At 45.9% G+C, this 20,630-nt stretch overlaps 2 protein-coding genes across 2 annotated transcripts; both read left to right on the forward strand.

Moving 5' to 3' along the window:
* Nucleotides 1-483: 483 nt before the first annotated feature.
* On the forward strand, nt 484-2,336 carry LOC134342081 (zinc finger protein 227-like). The gene has a single exon (XM_063040027.1). It carries the CDS (start codon nt 867-869, stop codon nt 2,085-2,087), a length of 1,221 nt encoding a protein of 406 aa, XP_062896097.1. The 5' UTR covers nt 484-866; the 3' UTR covers nt 2,088-2,336.
* Nucleotides 2,337-11,763: 9,427 nt separating this feature from the next.
* LOC134342080 (zinc finger protein 27-like) lies at nt 11,764-19,061 on the forward strand. The gene is made up of 2 exons (XM_063040026.1): nt 11,764-11,824; nt 16,018-19,061. The coding sequence occupies exon 2, from the start codon at nt 16,652-16,654 to the stop codon at nt 18,215-18,217; it is 1,566 nt and encodes a 521-aa protein (XP_062896096.1). The 5' UTR covers nt 11,764-11,824; nt 16,018-16,651; the 3' UTR covers nt 18,218-19,061.
* The last annotated feature ends 1,569 nt before the right edge of the window (nt 19,062-20,630 follow it).

The raw sequence follows: 20,630 nt of genomic DNA on the forward strand, positions 1-20,630 counted from the left end.
CCGCTTCCAGGGTCTCGTTACCTCGGGTGGCGTGTGTGTCTGTCTTAGCGAACCTGTCCCTTTTTATCCCCCTGCTGGGGTATTGCCTGTCCATCACTTCAAACAGTTCAGGGTTCAAAGGGGGGAGCCGCTCCAGACAGCTCTCCCTCCCACATCCCTTCATTACACATCTCCAGACGCTGCTCCATTGTTCCTTATCTCTCCTTCCCCTGAGGGCAGGTGGCAGACCAACTGCTGATGCCACTGATGCTAGCCCAGGCCAGCAAACATCTTAATTTTATGTGTATTCTCGTAACACCAGATACCAGCACTGTGCCCAGTCAGAAGATGATTTCTCTGTCCAACTTGGGTTGAACCTCACTGTAACAGTGTGATACCAGATCAAACGTTGGCAACTCAAGTAATCCCAACTGAAATTTTGTCCTAACCCATTGATGGATTTTGTAAATCTTTTTACAGGTTAAAAACAAGAAGGAATTTAGCTCCTAGGATCTCAAACACGACACACCAGTTTTGCTGTCTCTGTCCAGATGTTTGAGAAGTGGAGCAAGGGATTCAATCGACTATCCTTCCTGCTCAGACTGTGGGGAGGGATTCACTTGGTCATCTGACCGACTGGCATGCCCGTCATTTTACACAGGGGAAAGGCCGTTCACCTGCTCAGACAGTGGGAGTGGATTTACTCGGTCATCACAACTGGAGGTACATCAGCAAGTTCACACTGGACAAGGCCATTCATCTGATCTGTGTGTGAGAAGGGATTCAGTCAGTCTTCCCACCTGTGGACACACCAGGCAATTCACACTGGACAGAGGCTGGTCATCTGCTGAATTTGTGGGGAAGGATTCACTCGGTTATCTGACCTAATGGCTCACCAGCGAGTTCACACTGGGGAGAAACCATTCACCTGCTCAGTCTGTGGGAAGAGATTCACTCAGTCATCCAACCTACAGAGTCATCAGCGAGTTCACACTGGGGAGAAGCCATTCACCTGCTCAGAATGTGGGAAGGGATTCACTCAGTTATCCAGCCTACAGAGTCACCAGCGAGTTCACACTGGAGAGAAGCCATTCACCTGCTCAGTCTGCGGGAAGAGATTCACTCAGTCATCTATCCTATACAATCATCAGCGAGTTCACACTGGGGAGAAGCCATTCACCTGCTTAGAATGTGGGAAAAGATTCAGTCAGTCATCCAAGCTGCTGGCACACCAGTCAGTTCACAGTGGGGAGTGGCCGTTCACCTGCTCAGACTGTGGGAAGAGATTCACTCAGTCATCTCACCTACAGAGTCATCAGCGAGTTCACACTGGGGAGAAGCCATTCACCTGCTCAGAATGTGGGAAGGGATTCACTCAGTTATCCAGCCTACAGAGTCATCAGCGAGTTCACACTGGGGAGAAGCCGTTCACCTGCTCAGTCTGTGGGAAGAGTTTCACTCAGTCATCCACCCTACAGAATCATCAGCGAATTCACAATGGGGAGAAGCCGTTCACCTGCTCAGAATGTGGGAAAGGATTCAGTCAGTCATCCAAACTGCTGGTACACCAGTCAGTTCACAGTGGGGAGTGGCCATTCACATGCTCAGAATGTGGGAAGGGATTCACTTGGTCATCTAAACTAATGGCTCACCAGCGAGTTCACACTGGAGAGATGCTGTTCACCTGCTCAATCTGTGGGAAGAGATTCATTCATTCATCCACCCTACAGAGTCATCAGCGAGTTCACACTGGGGAGAAGCCGTTCACCTGCTCAGTCTGTGGGAAGAGATTCACTCAGTCATCCACCCTACAGAATCATCAGCGAGTTCACACTGGGGAGAAGCCATTCACCTGCTCAGTCTGTGGGATGAGATTCACTCAGTCATCCAACCTGCAGAGACATCAGCGAGTTCACACTGGGGAGAAGCCATTCGCCTGTTCAGTTTGTGGGAAGAGATTCACTCAGTCATCCAACCTACAGAGACACCAGCAAGTTCACACTGGGGAGAAGCTGTTCACCTGCTCAGAATGTGGAAAAGGATTCACTCAGTCATCCCAACTACTGGCACACCAGTCAGTTCACATTGGGGAGTGGCCGTTGTTATGAATCCCAAGGTTTCATTTGCTGTGGACTGTCATTTTAAGAGGGAGAGAGAGAGAGAGATTAAGGCAAATCAGTCTGACTTGCATCTTGTTTACATCGCTCGCTGCTTGTTTAGTTTTAACCGAGGACACAGGCACTCAGAGTCAGATGGAGATGAAGGAGGAAAAATGGAAGGATCGAAACAAGGGAACTCGTGGCCAAGGGTCACTGTTTCGAACTTTCCTCTGTCCACAAGGGTGGGTTAATTATCGATTCAGCGAACATCGCATGTGTGGTTGTCACCTCGTTTGATCCATAGGAGTGGATCGGATTTGGGGTATCCTTTGAAGACCACTTATGTGTTAACCCTTGCCTGGGTGTGGTGTGGTAATTTACTTGAAGATGATACCCTTTGTGACAAGTCACTTTCGGTGATAAATTCGTATGTGGACTTGGAACGATGACGGATAAATTCTACAGCAACTGTTCTCTTGTTTTACCACCGTGGAAACTGTGGAATTCGACATAATTGCCTTCTCTCGAAATTCACCCTGGATTGCAAATATCTCTCTCTCATCACCTATTCTGTGGTTGAGCTGAACTTTCATACTTTACCGTCTCAAGACTCCAAGGCTTGTTTGCCCCAAGCTCAGTAGGGTGGGAGTTATACTTACACACATATATACACATACCGCTGTTAACTATTGTTTATTTTGCTTATGTTACTATATCATAAGTAGACACTAATAAAGATAGTGGTTTTAACATCAAAACCAGACTCCAGGTGTAGTCTATTGCTGCTGGTTTGTTTCTAAAGCGTAACGGTTCATAAAAAAATTGGGGCCTGCATCCTGGATATGAACAGATTTGGGGGCATATAGATTACTTATCGGTTTCATTGGTGAAATCCCTTTTGATTTATTTGTGTGGAGAAAGTGAGAAGCAATGGAAGCGTCAACCTCTGAGGCGTTAGAGGACGCCAGAAGGATTGAGTTATTGAGTACTGCTAAAAGGTTAAAACTTGCTAAGGTGAAATCGACAATGAGGAGGTCACAGATGCAGAGGATAATAGCTGAGTATTATGTATCTGAGGGTGTGTTTGAAGTGGAGGAGTTGGAGGTGTTTCCTGAAAGTAAACCTAGTGAGCTTGAGCTCCCGTACAAGTTAGAAAAATTAAAGATGGAGGCTGTGGAAAGGCAGAGGCAGGTTGAGGCTAGAGAGGCAGAAAAACAGAGGGAGGAAGCAGAAAGACAGAGGCTGTTTGAGCAGGAAAAGATAGAGAGATTGCAGCAAAAGGGTCTTGCGTTAGACTCTGGTGATAAGTTTCAGGCCAGTCGGGAAGTTAAATTGGTACCCCCATTTGATGAGGCAGAGGTTGATAAATACTTTCAGCATTTTGAGAAGGTTTCTCAGAGCTTAAAGTGGCCAAAAGAGGGTTGGCCCATTCTCTTACAAAGTGTAATTAAGGGGAAGGCTCAGCAAGCCTATTCTGCTTTGACAGTTGATGAAGCAGCTGATTATGACATAGTGAAACAGGCTGTGCTCAAAGCTTACGCGTTGGTCCCAGAAGCATACAGGCAAAAGTCTAGAAATTTGAGGAAATCTCTGAACCAGATTTGTATGGAATTTGCTTATGAGAAGTTTGTGTGTTTTGACCGGTGGTGCACATATAAAAATGTAAGTGGTGATTTTAACAGCTTGAAAGATTTGGTTTTAATTGAAGAATTCAAAAGGTGCATCCTTGATTTAGATTTAGATGAAAAGGATGCTGCCACTTTGCTGGAGTCTGCTAGATTAGCAGATGAGTTTGCTTTAACCCACAAGCTTATGTTTACCCTGAATAAGAGCTTCCAAAAGAGTAGCAGGGATAACCAGGGTAAACCAGAAATTAAAGTTAGGATTAGTAACAAGAGTAAGGATGAAGAGAAGCAGTTGAAGGAGAAATATTCTGGCCTCTCTTGTTACTATTGTCAGAAAGCTGGTCATATAGTGGCTAATTGTTCCATCCTGAAGAAGAAAAAGGAAAAGGAGGCAGTCCCACATGCCTGTGATCAGTATGTTGAAGCACCTATAAACCCACAGGGTTCTGAACATTCTGTTGAGGCTCAGTTAAGGACTGAGAAGTCTGACCGAGTTAAGAAGGGATTCGATCATTTTATGTCAGATGGGTTTGTATTAGTAAAGGAAGGGTCAACCCCCGTACCAGTGAAAATTCTTCGAGATACTGGGGCTTCTCAGTAACTTATATTAGACAGTGTTCTAAAGTTTGGTGATAAGACTAACATAGGTGAGGTAAAGGCATTGGGGGTGGCATGGTTTCTGTGCCATTGCACAAGGTAACTTTACAGTCAGGGTTGTTTTCGGGACCTGTTAAGATCGGATTAACTCCAGTTTACCAGTGGAAGATGTTACTTTGCTGTCAGGGAATGACCTGGCAGTTGGTAAAGTTGTTCCTGCAGTGCAGTTGACAACTAAGGCAACCACTGACAACCTACAGATGAATTTTAACATTTATCCTTCCTGCGCAGTAACTCAAAGTGTGGCTAAAAGTTCTGCCAATGCAGATGGTTCTGTACAGCATGATTCTCATACCCAAGATAGCCAAGATTGGGATTCAGGCTTTGATGACTTGTCAGGGACTTTTCCGCATTCATTATTTCAACAGGATTCAGGTAGTAAGTCTGATGAGAAAGATTTAACCCTGTCTAGGAAGGAGTTTATAGCAGAACAGAACCAAGACCCTGAGATTGAAGCTTTATAAGAAACATCTCTCTCAGATGATGAGATTAAGAAAGTGCCAGTAGGGTATTATCTCAAGGATGGAGTGTTAATGAGGAAGTGGAGGCCACCTGCTATACCTGCGAGTGAGGAATGGGCAATTGTTCACCAAATTGTAGTTCCTAAACTTTATTGGACTGAAATTTAAACTTTGGCACACAGTATGCCCTTAGGTGGCCACTTTGGAGTGAATAAAACTGTAAACAGGATTATGAAAGAATTTTACTGGCCGAATTTGAGGAAAGATGTTGTAACCTTTTGCAGAACCTGTCATACTTATCAAGTTGTGGGTAAACCTAATCAGGTCACCCCAGTGGCTCCACTCCAGCCTATACCTGCATTCAGTGAACCCTTTTCCAAAGTTGTAGTGGATTGTGTTGGCCCATTGCCAAAGACTAAAACTGTCCATCAGTATTTTCTAGCTATTATGTGTACTGCATCCAGATTCCCAGAGGCAATACCTCTCAGAAATATTAAAGCTAAAACTGTGGCGAAGGCTCTTAACAAGTTTTTTTTTACTTTATTTGGTTTGCCTAAAGAAATCCAGTCTGACCAAGGAAGTAATTTTACATCTGGATTATTCCAGCAGGTAGTTTATGAACTGGGAGCTAAACAAATTACATCGTCTGCGTTCCATCCGGAATCACAAGTGGCTTTAGAAAGATTTAATTCTACCCTCAAAACAATGATTAAGACATGCTGTGTTGAAAATGGAAAAGACTGGGATGAAGGAATACATTTGCTTTTGTTCACTGTAAAGGCTGATTTATACTTGTGCATTCGGGATACGCCGTATCCTACACCGTAGGCCCGATTTAAATTTTTGCGTAGCCCTACGCTGTAGCGAGCATGTGTAGTTGTGACTGCATCACTCTGCCATTCACCACCAAAATGCAAGTTGGCGGTGGGGTTTCTCTGACACTGTTAAGCTCCTTCGTGAGAGACATGGACGAGGAAATGCATTTCAAATATTTTCGGATGTCGGCAGGTAGATTTGACGATTTGGTTGATTGTCTCCAACCATTTATTTCGCATCAGTGTACAGACATGGCAGAGAAAAGCAACCGGAAATGCGATGCTACCAAGCGGACCAATCACAGTTGTTGCGGTCTGCGTCACCGCGACGCATGAGTTACTTTTTTGAGGAGGTGCACGTTACCCTGCGGCGTAGGGTACAACGTGGGTACGGCGTAGGGTACGTAGTGCCTATGGCGTACACTTGACGCACAAGTATAAATCAGGCTTAAGAGAGTCGGTACAGGAGTCACTGGGCTTTAGTCCATCTGAACTTGTATTTGGTCACAGAGTGAGGGGACCTTTGACCTTGTTAAAGGAACAGTGGATTGATGGGGATGTATATGTTAACTTGTTAGACTATGTTTTGAAGTTAAAAAATAAACTACACCAGGCCTGTAGTCTAGCGAGACAAAACTTAAAGATTTCTCAAAACAAAGTGAAGTGTTGGTTTGATAAGCGGACCAAAACAAAAGAAAATACAAGGTGGGGGATAACGTGCTTGCCTTATCTCCAATGTTGACGATTCCACTTCAAGCGAAATTCAATGGACTGTATGAAATAGTCTCTCAAATTAATAATGTGAATTATGTTATTAAAACACACGGCCAACGTAAACTAACACGGGTGGTATACATCAATATGATAAAGCCTTATTCTGACAAGCAGGCACCATCGGTGAATGTTGTCAAACATATCAATCTGGCAACCCTGAGAATGAAACAATTGACTCGTCGGAGACTTTTCACAAGCCAAACATGGTCCCAGTTAGGCTAATGAACTCGGTTGTTCTCGAAAACATTGACAACACGTTGGCTCATCTGCAGCCAAAGCAACAACAACAGCTGAAGGAATTAATTCTGAAGTTTAAAGATTTATTTCCTGATGCTCCCAAGCAAACCACGGTCGCAGTACATGACGTAGATATTGGTCAAGCCAAACCGATTAAACAACACCTATATCACATGAACGTAGAAAAGTGTAAATTGGCTGAGCAAGAAATTGATTATATGCTGGAAAATAGTATTATTCGGCCTTCAACATCAAATTGGAGCTCACCCTGCGTTATTGTGCCCAAACCTGATGGTAGTGTTAGATTTTGCACTGATTATAGGAAGGTGAATGCAGTAACAAAAACAGATGCCTATCCTATCCCTAGGGTGGATGATTGCATCGATAAGGTTGGAAAAGGTAATTTCTTACAAAGATTGATCTGCCGATAGGGTATTGGTGTGTTCCATTGACGGACTGAGGTAGAGAAATTTCTGCATTTGTGACACCTTCTGGGTTGTATGAATACAGTGTTTCGCTATTTGGAATGAAATATGCTCCAGGAACATTCCAGAGAATGATTGATTCTGTAATTCAAGGGTTAGGACACACAGATGCCTATACTGATGACTTAGTCACAGGGAGTGACACTTGGGAAGAGCATATTTCTTTAGTAGAAAAGCTGTTTGACAGGCTTTCCAGGGCCAACCTTACAGTTGACTTAGCTAAGAGTGAATTTGGCCATGCCTCTGTGATCTATCTTGGCTGTGTTGTAGGTCAAGGCAAGTTGGCTCCTGTGCAGGCAAAATCCAGGCAATTTCTGAAGTTCCTATTCCGACTGTGTGACGAAGGCTGGTCACTGATTACAGACGTCTCATGGCACACTCGGTAAAACACTCAAAGGGTCATCCAGACACATTATTCCCCTCTGTTATTGTGGTGAGTGCACGCATCTCAATAAATCAACAGTCACAATTTTACACTCATCCCCAGCAGTAATAGGTATGAGAAAAAGAAACACACTATGTCACAGTTTTATTATCTCAGGTCAATTTATTTATATTCATCTTTCCAGTAAGTGTTTTGCCGAAGTGTCGTGATAATCTGATGTCTCTCTCCTCCACAGTCACTGGGTCTGAAACAGAGCTGCTGCATAGAGCTGTCTTATATAGAGGCAGCAGCAACCTGCACAGGTGTGCCGATGGCGGAGAATACTATCTTTACCTGGGACAAGGGTTATGTTACCTAATTACTCATGGGGTTTATTTAAGTTAATTAACCGGGAAATGGTGAATCCTATGATGAGGTATGTGTTTATTGTGAGAACTGGTGGTCGAGTTTCAGATTGTGTGAAATGGAAGATAATTGAGTTAATTAACTTTTCGTTTGTCTAGGGGGATTGGCTTAGTAGTTGTAAGCCTTGGCTTTGGGTTCTTTTTTTGTTTAGTTTGAGGGTGGCTGTTAACCAGACAGGTGACAATTGCAAGCTGTATATATATTGCATTTTTTTTTAATTTCTTGTTTTGATGTGGACATCCAAGTTTTTGTTTTTCCACTATTTTTGTAAATAAAAGCACTTCAATCTATTTTTGCCACTTAAGCCATCTTGTTATTTTTCTTAGACAGATGACCAACAGTTTTTGTGACAGACTGGTAAGAAGGCTCTTGGAAGGTTTCTGGGAATGGTTGGATATTATCGTAAGTTCTGTAAGAACTTTGCTGATATCACTCTTCCTCTGACTAATCTCCTGAAGAAGGGTGAAAAGTTTGTTTGGACCGAGCCTTGTCAGGAAGCATTTGATTGATTGAAAGTTGTTATTTGGGATTAGGCCAATCAATGTAGTGTCATCAGCAAATTTAATTAACAGATTGGAGCCGTGGGTGGCGACACAAGTCATGGGTGCACAGAGAGTAAAGGAGGGGGCCAAGGAGACAGCCCCGTGGGGCATGTGTGCTGAGGGTCAGAGAGACGGAGGTGATGGAGCCCATTCTTACCACCTGCCGGCCATCTGACAGGAAGTCCAGGATCCAGCTGCACAAGGCAGGGTGAAGGCCAAGGCTCTGAGCTTCTTGTCGATACTTCACACCTTCGTATGGCTAAAGCTCTGCTCGTGACTGCAAGGAACTGCAGAGAACTTTGGTCTCATCTGGAAACATCATAGAAACAAGCCTCCCTTCTATGGACTCTGCCTACACTTCCCCTGCCTCGGGAAAGCAGGCCGTGTACTCAAAGATGCCCACAACTTTGGACATTATTGCTGCAAATCCAATCCCCCATCGGGGAAGAGATACGAAATCCTTGAAGTGCGTACCAGCAGGCTCATGGACAGCTTCCTGTCTGCGGTTGTCAGCCAAATTAATGGTCTCCAGTCCAATAAAATGGACTCGACTTCACAATGTAACTCGACGTAACCCTGTCCCATATGTCTATCTGCACTGCACTTTCTCTGCAGCCATAATGCTTTGTTACAGTTATTGTTTTGTCGTATATCAGCTCAATGTACTGTAGTAATGTATTGATCTGTGTGGATGGTACGTCAGGTAAGATTTTCACTGTAGTTCAGTATGTGATAAAAATAAACAAATTCCCCATTTTAATTGTGTGGAAATATTAGACAGACTGAGCTTCTGCTCTGGAACCACAGAAGGAAACTTAACTGTTGTCATTTCTGAGGAATGCAAACAAATAGAAAAGGCTTCAAACTCACATTACGATCTGCGGTAACTGGGATCAGGTGACCGGTGGTGGGTCTCCCAGACCAATGATCAGAATCAGGTTTAATAGCACCGGCAGATGTCATGTAATTTGTTGTCTCTGCGGCAGCAATAGAACCTAAATCGTAACAATAGATTTTAACCATTGTGATTTAAAATAAGAATATACATATTAAATAGTTAAATTACATAAGTAGTACAACATAAACATTTTAAAAATGTAATACTGTAAACTATTTCAATTGTGTGGATCTATTTGACTTACTGGGTTGCTGCTTTGGAAATTCTGGAGTGAAGCTGAACTAAACTGTACACATTCATGAGAAGCTCAGATAAATACAAAAGGCTAAATTCTCACATAAATGGGTCAGACATCCAGAAACATTGGCTGAACTTCAGCAGGTACAAACAGTGGAATGAGACCTAGTCCTGGGCCTCAGCCCAGTGGTTATGGTCTGAGGCCTGGGACGAGGTGAGAGTAAGCATTCGGCACGGACTAGAAGGGCCAAGATGGCCTGTTTCCATGCTGTAATTGTTATGTGGTTATATGGAAACATGCTGAAAATATTGCAGAAAAAAACACTGTCCACCCACAACGAGAGGAAGTGACAGATCCGGATCTCACTGACTTGTCTGAACAGGAGAAAGATGAAGCTACATGTTCACGTAGAGCAGTGAACTACTGATGCTGCAGATCTGCAGGGAAACAGGAACAGGAAACGGGATCACGGGACGGGTGGAGGGTCTCCCACCTGAACCGGTGACTCTGCTCCTCGCCCCTCACACGCTGCCCGACCCATCTACCGCGTTTCCCACATCATTCCATATTTACACCAGATACATTTTCACTTTTTCCCTCCAGATCTTTCCTGTCCCTTTCCCTCCACCCCCAGGTCACAGAGTCACAGGCTCGATTCCCATCCCGGTCCAACACACAATTCAGACCCAAACCGGAAATGTGCAGGTTTCAATTAAATCCGTCCATGTGTATAAACACTAATTTCTATTCACATTCCACCGGCCTCACTGGACAGGACCACTGAAACATCAAGTGAGAAACAGCAGGAGGTGGCCATTCAGCCCCTCTAACCATCAACAAGATGACGGCTGCTCTCCCATCTCAGCCACATGTTTCTGCCCGATCCTCATTTTCTCGATCCCTTCGGTCTCCACACATCTGCCGGTCTCTGTTTTATGTGAGGACGATCACTGAGTCTTCACCTGCCTCTGTGGTGGGGATTTACAGACATTCACCACCCTCGGAGCGGAGACATTTCCCCCCATCTCAGTCCCGGACAGTCCACCCCCTTTTTCAGAGACTGAGATCCCTGGTTCAGCCGGTAATGATGTTGTGTATTTCAATGTGTTCACCTCTCAGTCCTCGATTCTCTAAATGAAAGGGATATCACATTTGATCTTTCTTCATACAATGACCCCACCACTCCACGGATCAATCTGGTGAATCTTCATTGCACTCTCTATGACAAATACTCTCTAACCTCTTTGTTAATCCTCTATGGAATTAATTTCCATCTTCTGCAGCCCCGTGTTGCCCCAACCACTCACCTCCCACCCCCGTCAGTATTTCCACCTTCCCACCTCCCCCTCACCTGGATCCACCTCTCACTCCCCAGCTCTTGCCCCATCCCCACCCCTCACCTCTTTTCTCTGACTATTTCCCGTCCACTCTCAGTCCAGAGGGAGGGTCTCGGCCCGAAATGTTGACGGTCCATTTCCCTCCACAGATGCTGCCCGACCCACTGAGTTCCTCCGGCAGTTTGTTCTTTGGTCTGTATGACCCGTGTTAGTGTGGGGAGCGGGATTTTACACCATATTCCCGGTACAGTCTCAACAAAACACAAATAATTGTCACTTTGCCCGGACCATTGGCCCCGCTTGCAGGGCAACAGTCTGCCGGTGTTTGCCCCCCAATGTGGTGAATCCCTCTGCTCGCCACCACCGTGGGCTCAGACATTTCCACAGATGAGCCCCTCCTGTCCCCACCGGGACAAACATCCTGTCCGCCCCCTCTCTCACCGTCTTCATCCTTTCAATAAAATCCCCCTCTCCCTCCCCGGGGAACCGGCATCAAACCGACGGGCCGAGCGGTCTCCTCCTACCTCTCAGCGACACATCAGACTCCGGCCGCAGGAGACGCTTCACAAACGCCCCAACTTCCCTCGGAGGGAAATGGAAATAAATCAGAAAGCGGACATTTACTTTGACGGTTGTCCCGCCGTGACGGAGAGTTCGGGAGACGGTGTCAGCGGGGGTAACGCCCTCTCGGCTGGTCCGCCTTCACTATTGGTTGGAAGCAATGATTGACATCGCTTCGCACCAATGGAAATAGCGCAGCGCGTGAATCCTCTGTTGACAGCGGTGGGGGAGGGGCTGGTCACGTGATTAGTAGCCCAGCCGTTAAACCGACCAAGCTCGAGCTCACCAGCGCGCGGTGCACAAAAGGCCCCGGATGATCGGTTGAGGTAAGAAGGGGTCTCCGGGTTGGGGGTCTCACCGGGCGGGCGTTTTCAACACCGACTTCGGGTAGTTGCTGTGAGCTCCGGACTCCGGGACCCGCAATCCCGGGACAGTCCTGCTCTCTTCCCTCTCTCTCAGCCCCACCATCCGTACACGGGCCCCGGGGAGCTTCCGGCTGATGAGGGAATGGGAACCGATGGATCTCTCAGACAGAGCTGAGCTCCAGCTGTCTAAATGCAAGGATCGGGAACTCGGAGAAAGGGAACAAAATCTTTTACATCAGCTGTTGAGAAAATCACCTTTGTTCTGCCTCCAGTCACAAACAAGAGAAAATCTGCAGATGCTGGAAATCCGAGCAACACACACAAATTGCTGGAGGAACTCAGCATTAGTACTCTTTTCCATAGATGCTGCCTGGCCTGCTGAGTTCCTCCAGCATTTTGTGTCTGTTGCTTGTTCTACCCCCTCTTGTTCTGGACTTTTCTACCCGTGAGAACATGTTTTGTCCCATTCTCTCTGGGTACATAATGATATCAAACACCTTTGCCCTGGGCAACAAGTAGCTTTCACATCACAAATGTGCCAGACTCCAATAAGACATAATACTTCATATTCATTGGCATTGCCATCACTGAGTTCACCACCATCAGTCACCCGGGGGAGGGTTCACGGGAAATATTTATGTACAATAGAGAAACTGGTGTTACCTGTGTGTATTGTGGTGATGCAAAAGTTGCTGGAGAATTTGCAAGTGGGAAGAAGTGGAGTGATATTTGGAAATCTGAGTTTTTAAAGCGTCATTTAGCAAGAGAGACACATGGACAATGTGCAAAAGTTCTGGTAAAAAAATCCTTCATTACCCATTACAGGCCTGCTACATAGGTTGTGTGAGAGAGTGCAGATGAACTCGATCGAACCCAAAGGAGATCAAAGTTCTTCCTGAAAGTGATATGCTGGCTGTTGAAAGGAGTACCTCTCTATATAAAATTCACAGTGCACATGTTGTCACTGGGTAAAAGAATGCACAGTCCAAGATTTATGTGCACACTGGTCATTACAAATTAGAAGGGACATTGGTGAGAAGGTGGGGAGACCTCCAGTGTCCCTGATGCCCTTGTAACCCTGCACTTTACGGAGTTGGAACTTGAAGTGGATGAATTCTGGATCAGCTGGGAGTCAGAGGGGGTGATAGATATGACATGAAAAGAGGTGAGTTACACCCAAGGTGCAGGATACAGGAAACTGGGTGAGAGTCAGGAAGGGGAATGAGGTTAAATAGCCATCGCAGAGTAATCTTGTGTCCGTCCCACACAACAACAGGTGGGTCCACTTTAGAAACTGTTGTGGGGATTACTGACAGAGGAAAGTCAAAGGGGTGATAGGGGATTCGTTAGTTAGAGGAACAGAACAAGAGGGGACCAATATCCTAGTGATAAGGCTTGCTAGTGCTAGAGTGGGGGGAGAGGGTGATGTGGTTAAAATAAGTTGTAGGGGGAATGGGAGCAAGAATGACAGAACGGATAGTGGAGAGGGTGAATTGAATTGACTTTATTACGTACACCCTTCATATACGTTACGTCTCCATCTAAATGTGCAATGTGTAATTTATAGTAAATTATAATAAATATTTGTACATAGGACAGTCAATGTAATATAAAAATGCAATTGTATCAGCATGAATTAATCAGTCTGATGGCCAGGTAGAAGAGGGGTCCTTTTGCTGTGGTACCATTTCCTGGATGGTAGCAGCAGGAACAGTTTGTGATTGTGGTGAATTGGGTCCCCAGTATCCTTTGGGCCCTTTTTACACACCTGTCTTTGTAAATGTCCTGAATAGTGGGAAGTTCACATCTACAGATGTGCTGGGCTGTCCACACCACTCTCTGCAGGTTCCTGCGATTAAGGGAAGTACAGTTCCCATACTAGGCAGTGATGCAGCTAGTCAGGATGCTCTCAATTGTGTCCCTGTAGAAAGTTCTTAGGATTTGGGGCCCCATCCCAAACTTCTTCAACCATCTGAGGTGAAAGAGGTGCTGTTGTGCTCTTTTCACAACACAGCCGGTATGTACAGACCATGTGAGATCCTTGGTGATGTTTATGCCAAGGAACTTAAAGCTGTTCACCCTTTCAACCCCAGATCCATTGATGTCAATACGGGTTAGCCTGTCTCCATTCCTCCTGTCGTCCACAATCAGCTCCTTTATCTTTGTGACAATGAGCGAGAGTTTGTTTTCTTGACACCAGTCAGATGTTGTTCAGACCTCAGAGTCAGCAATCAAATAGTTGAGCATGGTGCGATGAATGTGCTGAGCTGTGTATATCACAATGCAAGAAGCATCGTAGGAAAGCCAGATGAGCTCAGGAGAGGGAATTATGATATAGTAGCCATTATTGGGACTTGATTGCACCCAACAGTCTGAGGGATTTTGAGGAACAAATTTGCAGAGAGATCGCAGACCATGTCAAGAAACAAAGGTTGATTCAGTGAATGATTTTAACTTTCCATATATTGACTGGGACTCCCATACTGGAAAAGGACTAGATGGGGTAGAATTTGTCAAATGTGTCCTTAATCAGTTCGTAGAATTCCCAACATAGAAGTGTGCAATGAGCTGTTAGGAAATGATCCAGGGCTGGTGACAGAAATTAGTGATCATAATGCCATGAGATTCAAAGTAAATATGGAAAAAAAAGAGGTCTGGACCACGGGTTGAGATTATAAATTGGAGAAATCTCAATTTTGATGGTATTAGAAAGGATCTGACAAGTGTGGTTTGGGACAGGCTGTTTTCTGGCAAAGGAGTATTTGTAAGTGGGAGGCCTTCAGAAGTGAAATTTTGAGGGTGTCTAGTTTGTATGTGCATGCCAAAATAAAAGTCGAAAGGTAACTGGTGCAGGGAACCTCGGTTTTCAAGAGATATTGAGGCCCCAGATATTTTGTTCCTCCAAATGCCTCAGACTGTTGGGTGCTACCAAGACTCATTAATGACTACAATATCATGATTCCACCCCCGAGCTCTTCCGACTTATTTTTAGTTGTCTTCTGTTAGTTTCTGAAAGCTTCCCAATACTTTTTGCTCTTTTGTTTGCCCTCTCTTTGGATTTTATATTGGCTTTGGCTTCTCATTTCATCCACAGTTGTGTCCTCCTGCCTTTCCAATGCTTCCACTTCTTTGGGATGTATCTATCACTCGGCTCCCAGAAATTCCAGCCATTGCTGCTCCATTGTCACTCCTACCTTTTCCCTTCCAACCAAGTTTGGCCAGCTTCTCTGTCATAGAAACATGGGAATGTTCAGTACAGAAACAGGCTATTTAGCCCATCTAGTCAATGCTGAAAAAACATCTAAGCTGTCTGATGCAACTACCAGCAACGGGACCATCGCCCTCCATACCCCTACCATCCTGGCTCCCATCCAAACTTCTTTTAAATGGTGAAACTGAGCTTGTATTCACCACTTGTGCTGACAGCTCATTCCATACTCTCACGACCATTTCAGTGAAGAGCTTTTCCAAATGTTCCCGTTAAATCTTCACCGTCCCCACTTACCCATGAAATCTGGTTGTCATCCCACCCAACCTGAGTGGAAAAACATGCTTGCATTTACCCTATCTGTACCCTTATAATTTTATATACTTCCAACAAATTCTCAAAGCAATGTATAATTTCCTTATTTATGTTTCAAGCCTTTTTTAGGTGTATAAAATGATGAGCGGCAGTGATCATGTGGGTAGCCAGAGGATTCTTTCCCAGGGCTGAAATGGCTAACACGAGGGGGCTTAGTTTTAAGATGCTTGGAAATAGATCCCAAGGGGATATCAAGGGTAAGTTTTTTACACACAGTGGTGGGTGTGTGAAATGCACTGCCGGCTATTTGTGTGAGAGTGTATCAGCTATTGCGGGGCCATGAACCCATGCAGCTCATTGGGAACAGGGAATAATAACAATGGAGAGTGTCAAACTGAGCCAGGTCACTGATTGGAGATGGCAGAAATTATAGAGACAGGAACAGTATCAAAGAATATGTTGGTCATTCCAGATACCAGCACTGTGCCCAGTTAGAAGGTGATTTCTCTCTCCAACTTGGGTTGAACTTCACTGTAACAGTGTGATGCCAGATCACACCTTGACAACTCAAGGGATCTCATCTGAAATATTGTCCTACACCCATTGATGGATTTTGTAAATATTTTTACAGGTTAAAAATGACAAGGAATTTGTCTACGTGAATCTCGAACACAACACGCCAGTTTTGCTGTCTCTGTCCAGATACATAAGAAGAGGAGCAAGGGATTCACTCGATCATCCTTCCTGCTCAGACTGTGGGGAGGGATTGTCATCTGACCGACTGGCATGCCCATCATTTTACACAGGGGAGAGGCCATTCATCTGCTCAGACAGTGGGAATGGATTCACTCTGTCATTTCAACTGAAGGTGCATCAGCAAATTCACCTGTTCTGTGTGTGAGAAGGGACTCAGTCAGTCTCCCCACCTGTGGACACATGAGTCAGTTCATACTGAGCAGAGGCTGGTCATCTGCTGAACTTGTGGTAAAGGATTCACTCGGTCATCTGGCCTAATGGCTCACCAACAAGTTCACACCGGGGAGTGGCCGTTCACCTGCTCGGACTGTGGGAAGGGATTCAGTCGGTCATTTCAACTGAAAATATATCAGCAAGTTCACACCGGACAAGGCCATTCATTTGTTCTGTGGGTGAGAAGGCATTCAGTTGGTCATCCCACCTGTGGACAGACCAGTCAGTTCACCCTGGGCAGAAACTTGGTCATCTGCTGAATTTGTGGGGAAGGATTCACTCGGTCATCTGGCCTAATGGCTCTCCAGCGAGTTCACACTGGGGAGAGGCTGTTCACCTGCTCAGACTGTGGGAAGGGATTCACTTGCTCATCCCAACTGAAGGTGCACCAGCGAGTTCACACTGGGGAGCAGCCATTCACCTGCTCAGACTGTGGGAAGGGATTCACTGAATCATATAAACTACTGATACACCGGTCAGTTCACAGTGGCGAGAGGGCATTCATGTGCTCAGACTGCGGGAAGGGATTCACTTGCTCATCCCAACTGAAGGTGCATCAGCGAGTTCACACTGGGGAGAGGCCATTCACCTGCTCAGACTGTGGGAAGGGATTCACTTCGTCCTCTGTTCTACAGAGACACCAGCGAATTCACACTGGGGAGAGGCCGTTCGCCTGCTCAGTGTGTGGGAAGGGATTCACTCGATCATCCCACCTACAAGCACACTGGTCTGTTCACACCGGGGAGAGGCCGTTCGCCTGCTCAGTGTGTAGGAAGGGATTCACTTGCTCATCCCACCTGAAGGTCCATCAGCGAGTTCACACTGGTGAGAGGCCATTCATCTGCTCGGATTGTGGGAAGGGATTCACTCGATCATACCAGCTGAAGGTACATCAGAGAGTTCACACTGGGGAGAGGCCGTTCACCTGCTCCGACTGTGGGAAGGGATTCACTCGATCATCTCAACTGAAGGTACATCAGCAAGTTCACACTGGGGAGTGGACGTTCACCTGCTTAACCTGCGGAAAGGGATTCACTCAGTCATCTGAACTGTTGGTACACCAGCAAGTTCACACTGGAGACAGGCCGTTCACTTGCTCAGTGTGTGGGAAGGGATTCACTCGGTCATCCAACCTACTGACACATCAGTCAGTTCACACCGGGGAGAGGCCATTCACCTGCTCAAACTGTGGGAAGGGATTCACTTGCTCATCCCACCTGAAGGTACATCAGCGAGTTCACACTGGGGAGAGGCCGTTCACCTGCTCGGACTGTGGGAAGGGATTCACTTGCTCATCCCAATTGAAGGTACATCAGCGAGTTCACACTGGGGAGAGGCCGTTCATCTGCTCAAACTGTGGGAAGGGATTCATTCAGTCATCTGAACTGAAGGTACATCAGCGAGTTCACACTGGAGAAGGGCTGTTCACCTGCTCAGACTGTGGGAAAGGATTCACTTGCTCATACCAACTGAAGGTACATCAGCGATTTCACACTGGGGAGAGGCCGTTCATCTGCTCAGACTGTGGGAAGGGATTCACTCAATCATCTGAACTGAAGGTACACCAGCGAGTTCATACTGGAGAGAGGCCGTTCACCTGCTCAGACTGTGGGAAGGGATTCACTTGCTCATCTGCACTGAAGGTACATCAGCGATTTCACACTGGGGAGAGGCCGTTCACCTGCTCGGACTGTGGGAAGGGATTCACTCAGTCATCCGCCCTAATGGCACACCAGCGAGTTCACAGTGGGGAGCGGCCATTCACCTGCTCAGTCTGTGGGAAGGGATTCACTCAGTTATCTCAACTGAAGGTGCACCAGGGAGGTCACACTGGAGAGAGGCCATTCACCTGTTCAGACTGAGGAAAGGGATTTACTTCATCATCTCAACTACTGAGTCACCAGCGAGTTCACACTGGAGAGAGGCCGTTCACCTGCTCAGACTGTGGGAAGGGATTCACTCGGTTGTCTCATCTACAGAGACACCAGCGTGTTCACACTGGGTAGAGGCCGATCTCCTGCTCGGACTTTGGGAAGAGATTCTCTCAGCCATCACCACCATATGTCCATCATTGAGTTCACATTGGGTAGAGGCCATTCACCTGCTGTGAATGTGGGAAGCGATTTGCTCAGTCATCTAACCTGATGTAACTCTCGCTTCAGCTGGAAGCTTAACATCGGGGGTGATAGCCCCCCAGCCCGGCCAAACTTAAGAAATCTCATTTGGGTGGATGCTGCGTGATGTGACCCCCATTACAAATCAGTACCCTGAAATAACAAACGGTACACAATTGCGATTAAACGATTGGGCTTTGTAGTTCTTATTTTGACTATAGGGTTAGAAAAGAAAAAATAAAGGAAAATGGCCCACTCCATTCATGTCTTCTCATCTCTCCCCGGCAAAAGACCAAATCTCTCTTCCAAACTCACAAGAAAGAACATTTCTCTCATTGGATAGCCCTGCACTTCAAAACCCTGTTATCTCTAGTCGTCACCTAAACATTGCTGCTGCAGAGAAACCGTTACCTCAGTAGTGATACATTACAGAGAGACCATTACATTAACACTGAAACCTCACAGCGTGTTACAGTTGTGACACACTACCGGGTTCAAAATAGACAATAGGTGCAGGAGTAGGCCATTTGGCCCTTCGAGCCAGCACTGCCAGCACTATGATCATGGCTGATCATCCACAATCAGTACCCCGTTCCTGCGTTATCCCCATAACCTTTGATTCCACTATCTTGAAGAGCCCTATCCCTCTCCTTTCTTGAAAGCATCCAGAGACTTGGCCTCCACAGCCTTCTGGGGCAGAGCATTCCCTATATCCACCACTCTCTGGGTGAAAAATTTTTTCCTCAATTCCATTCTAAATGGCCTACCCTTTATTCTTAAACTGTGGCCTCTGGTTCTGGACTCACCCATCAGCGGGAACATGCTTCCTGCCTCCAGCATGTCCAATCCCTTAATAATCGTATATTTTTCAATAAGATCCCCTCTCAGACTTCTAAATTCCAGTGTATACAAGCTCAGTTGCTCCAATCATTCAACGTATGACAGTCCCACCATCCCGGGAAATAACCTTGTGAACCTATGCTGCACCCTTTCAATAGCAAGGATATCCTTCCTCAAATTTGGAGACCAAAACTGCACACAGTACTCCAGGTGTGGTCTCACTAGGGCCCTGTACAGCTGCAGAAGGACTTCTTTGCTCCTATACTCAATTCCCCTTGTTATGAAGGCCAGCATGCCATTAGCTTTCTTCACTGCCTGCTGTACTTGCATGCTTGCTTTCAGTGAATGATGTGCAAGAACACCTAGATCTCGTACTTCCCCTTTCCCTAACTTGACTTCATTTAGATAATAATGTGCCTTCCCGTTCTTACCACCAAAGTGGATAACCCCACATTTATCCACATTAAACTGCATTTGCCATGCATCTGCCCACTCACCCAGCCTGTCCAAGTCACCCTGCATTCTCATAACATCCTCTTCCTATTTCACACTGCCACCCAGCTTTGTGTCATCGGCAAATTTGCTAATGTTACTTTTAATCCCTTCATCTAAATCATTAATATATATTGTAAACAGCTGCAGTCCCAGCACTGAACCCTGCGGTACCCCACTGGTCACCGCCTGCCATTCCAAAAGGGACTCGTTAATCGCTACTCTTTGTTTTCTGTCAGCCAGCCAATTTTCAATCCATGTCAGTACTCTGCCCTCAATACCATGTGCCCTAATTTTGCCCTCTAATCTCCTATGTGGGACTTTATCAAAGGCTTTCTGAAAGTCCAGGTACACTGCATCCACTGGCTCTCCCTTGTCCATTTTCATACTTACATCCTCAAAAATTTCCAGAAGATTAGTCAAGCATGATTTCTGCACTGGGGAGAAAGTTTCAACAACCTGCCTGCTGGATATTTGTCCATCACCATTGCTGAATGCAATTTCAATAGTGACTGTTGGTGATCAACTCTGCAATTATTGCTGTTGCTCACCACACCCAGTTCTGCACCCTGGTGACTGAACATGGGAGGAGTTTCTTCTGCTGCATATTCACCTTTAATGGGACTGGAGTTTAACGTGGACTGGAGTGGAGAGCGGCCAGTGAAGGAGTGGGGCTTTGAGGCTTTGGCTCGAGAGGTTTTGGCAATTGGATTGTGCAATCAAGTCAATCAAGATTTGAATATCTCAGACCCAGCAGAAAGCAGCTGATTGGGCAATCGAGGTCAGGTGACCAAGCAGTTTGATTGGGCAATTGAAAATTGAAAAACTC

Source organism: Mobula hypostoma, unplaced genomic scaffold (assembly GCF_963921235.1).
Source record: "Mobula hypostoma unplaced genomic scaffold, sMobHyp1.1 scaffold_51, whole genome shotgun sequence".
NCBI lineage: Eukaryota > Metazoa > Chordata > Chondrichthyes > Myliobatiformes > Myliobatidae > Mobula > Mobula hypostoma.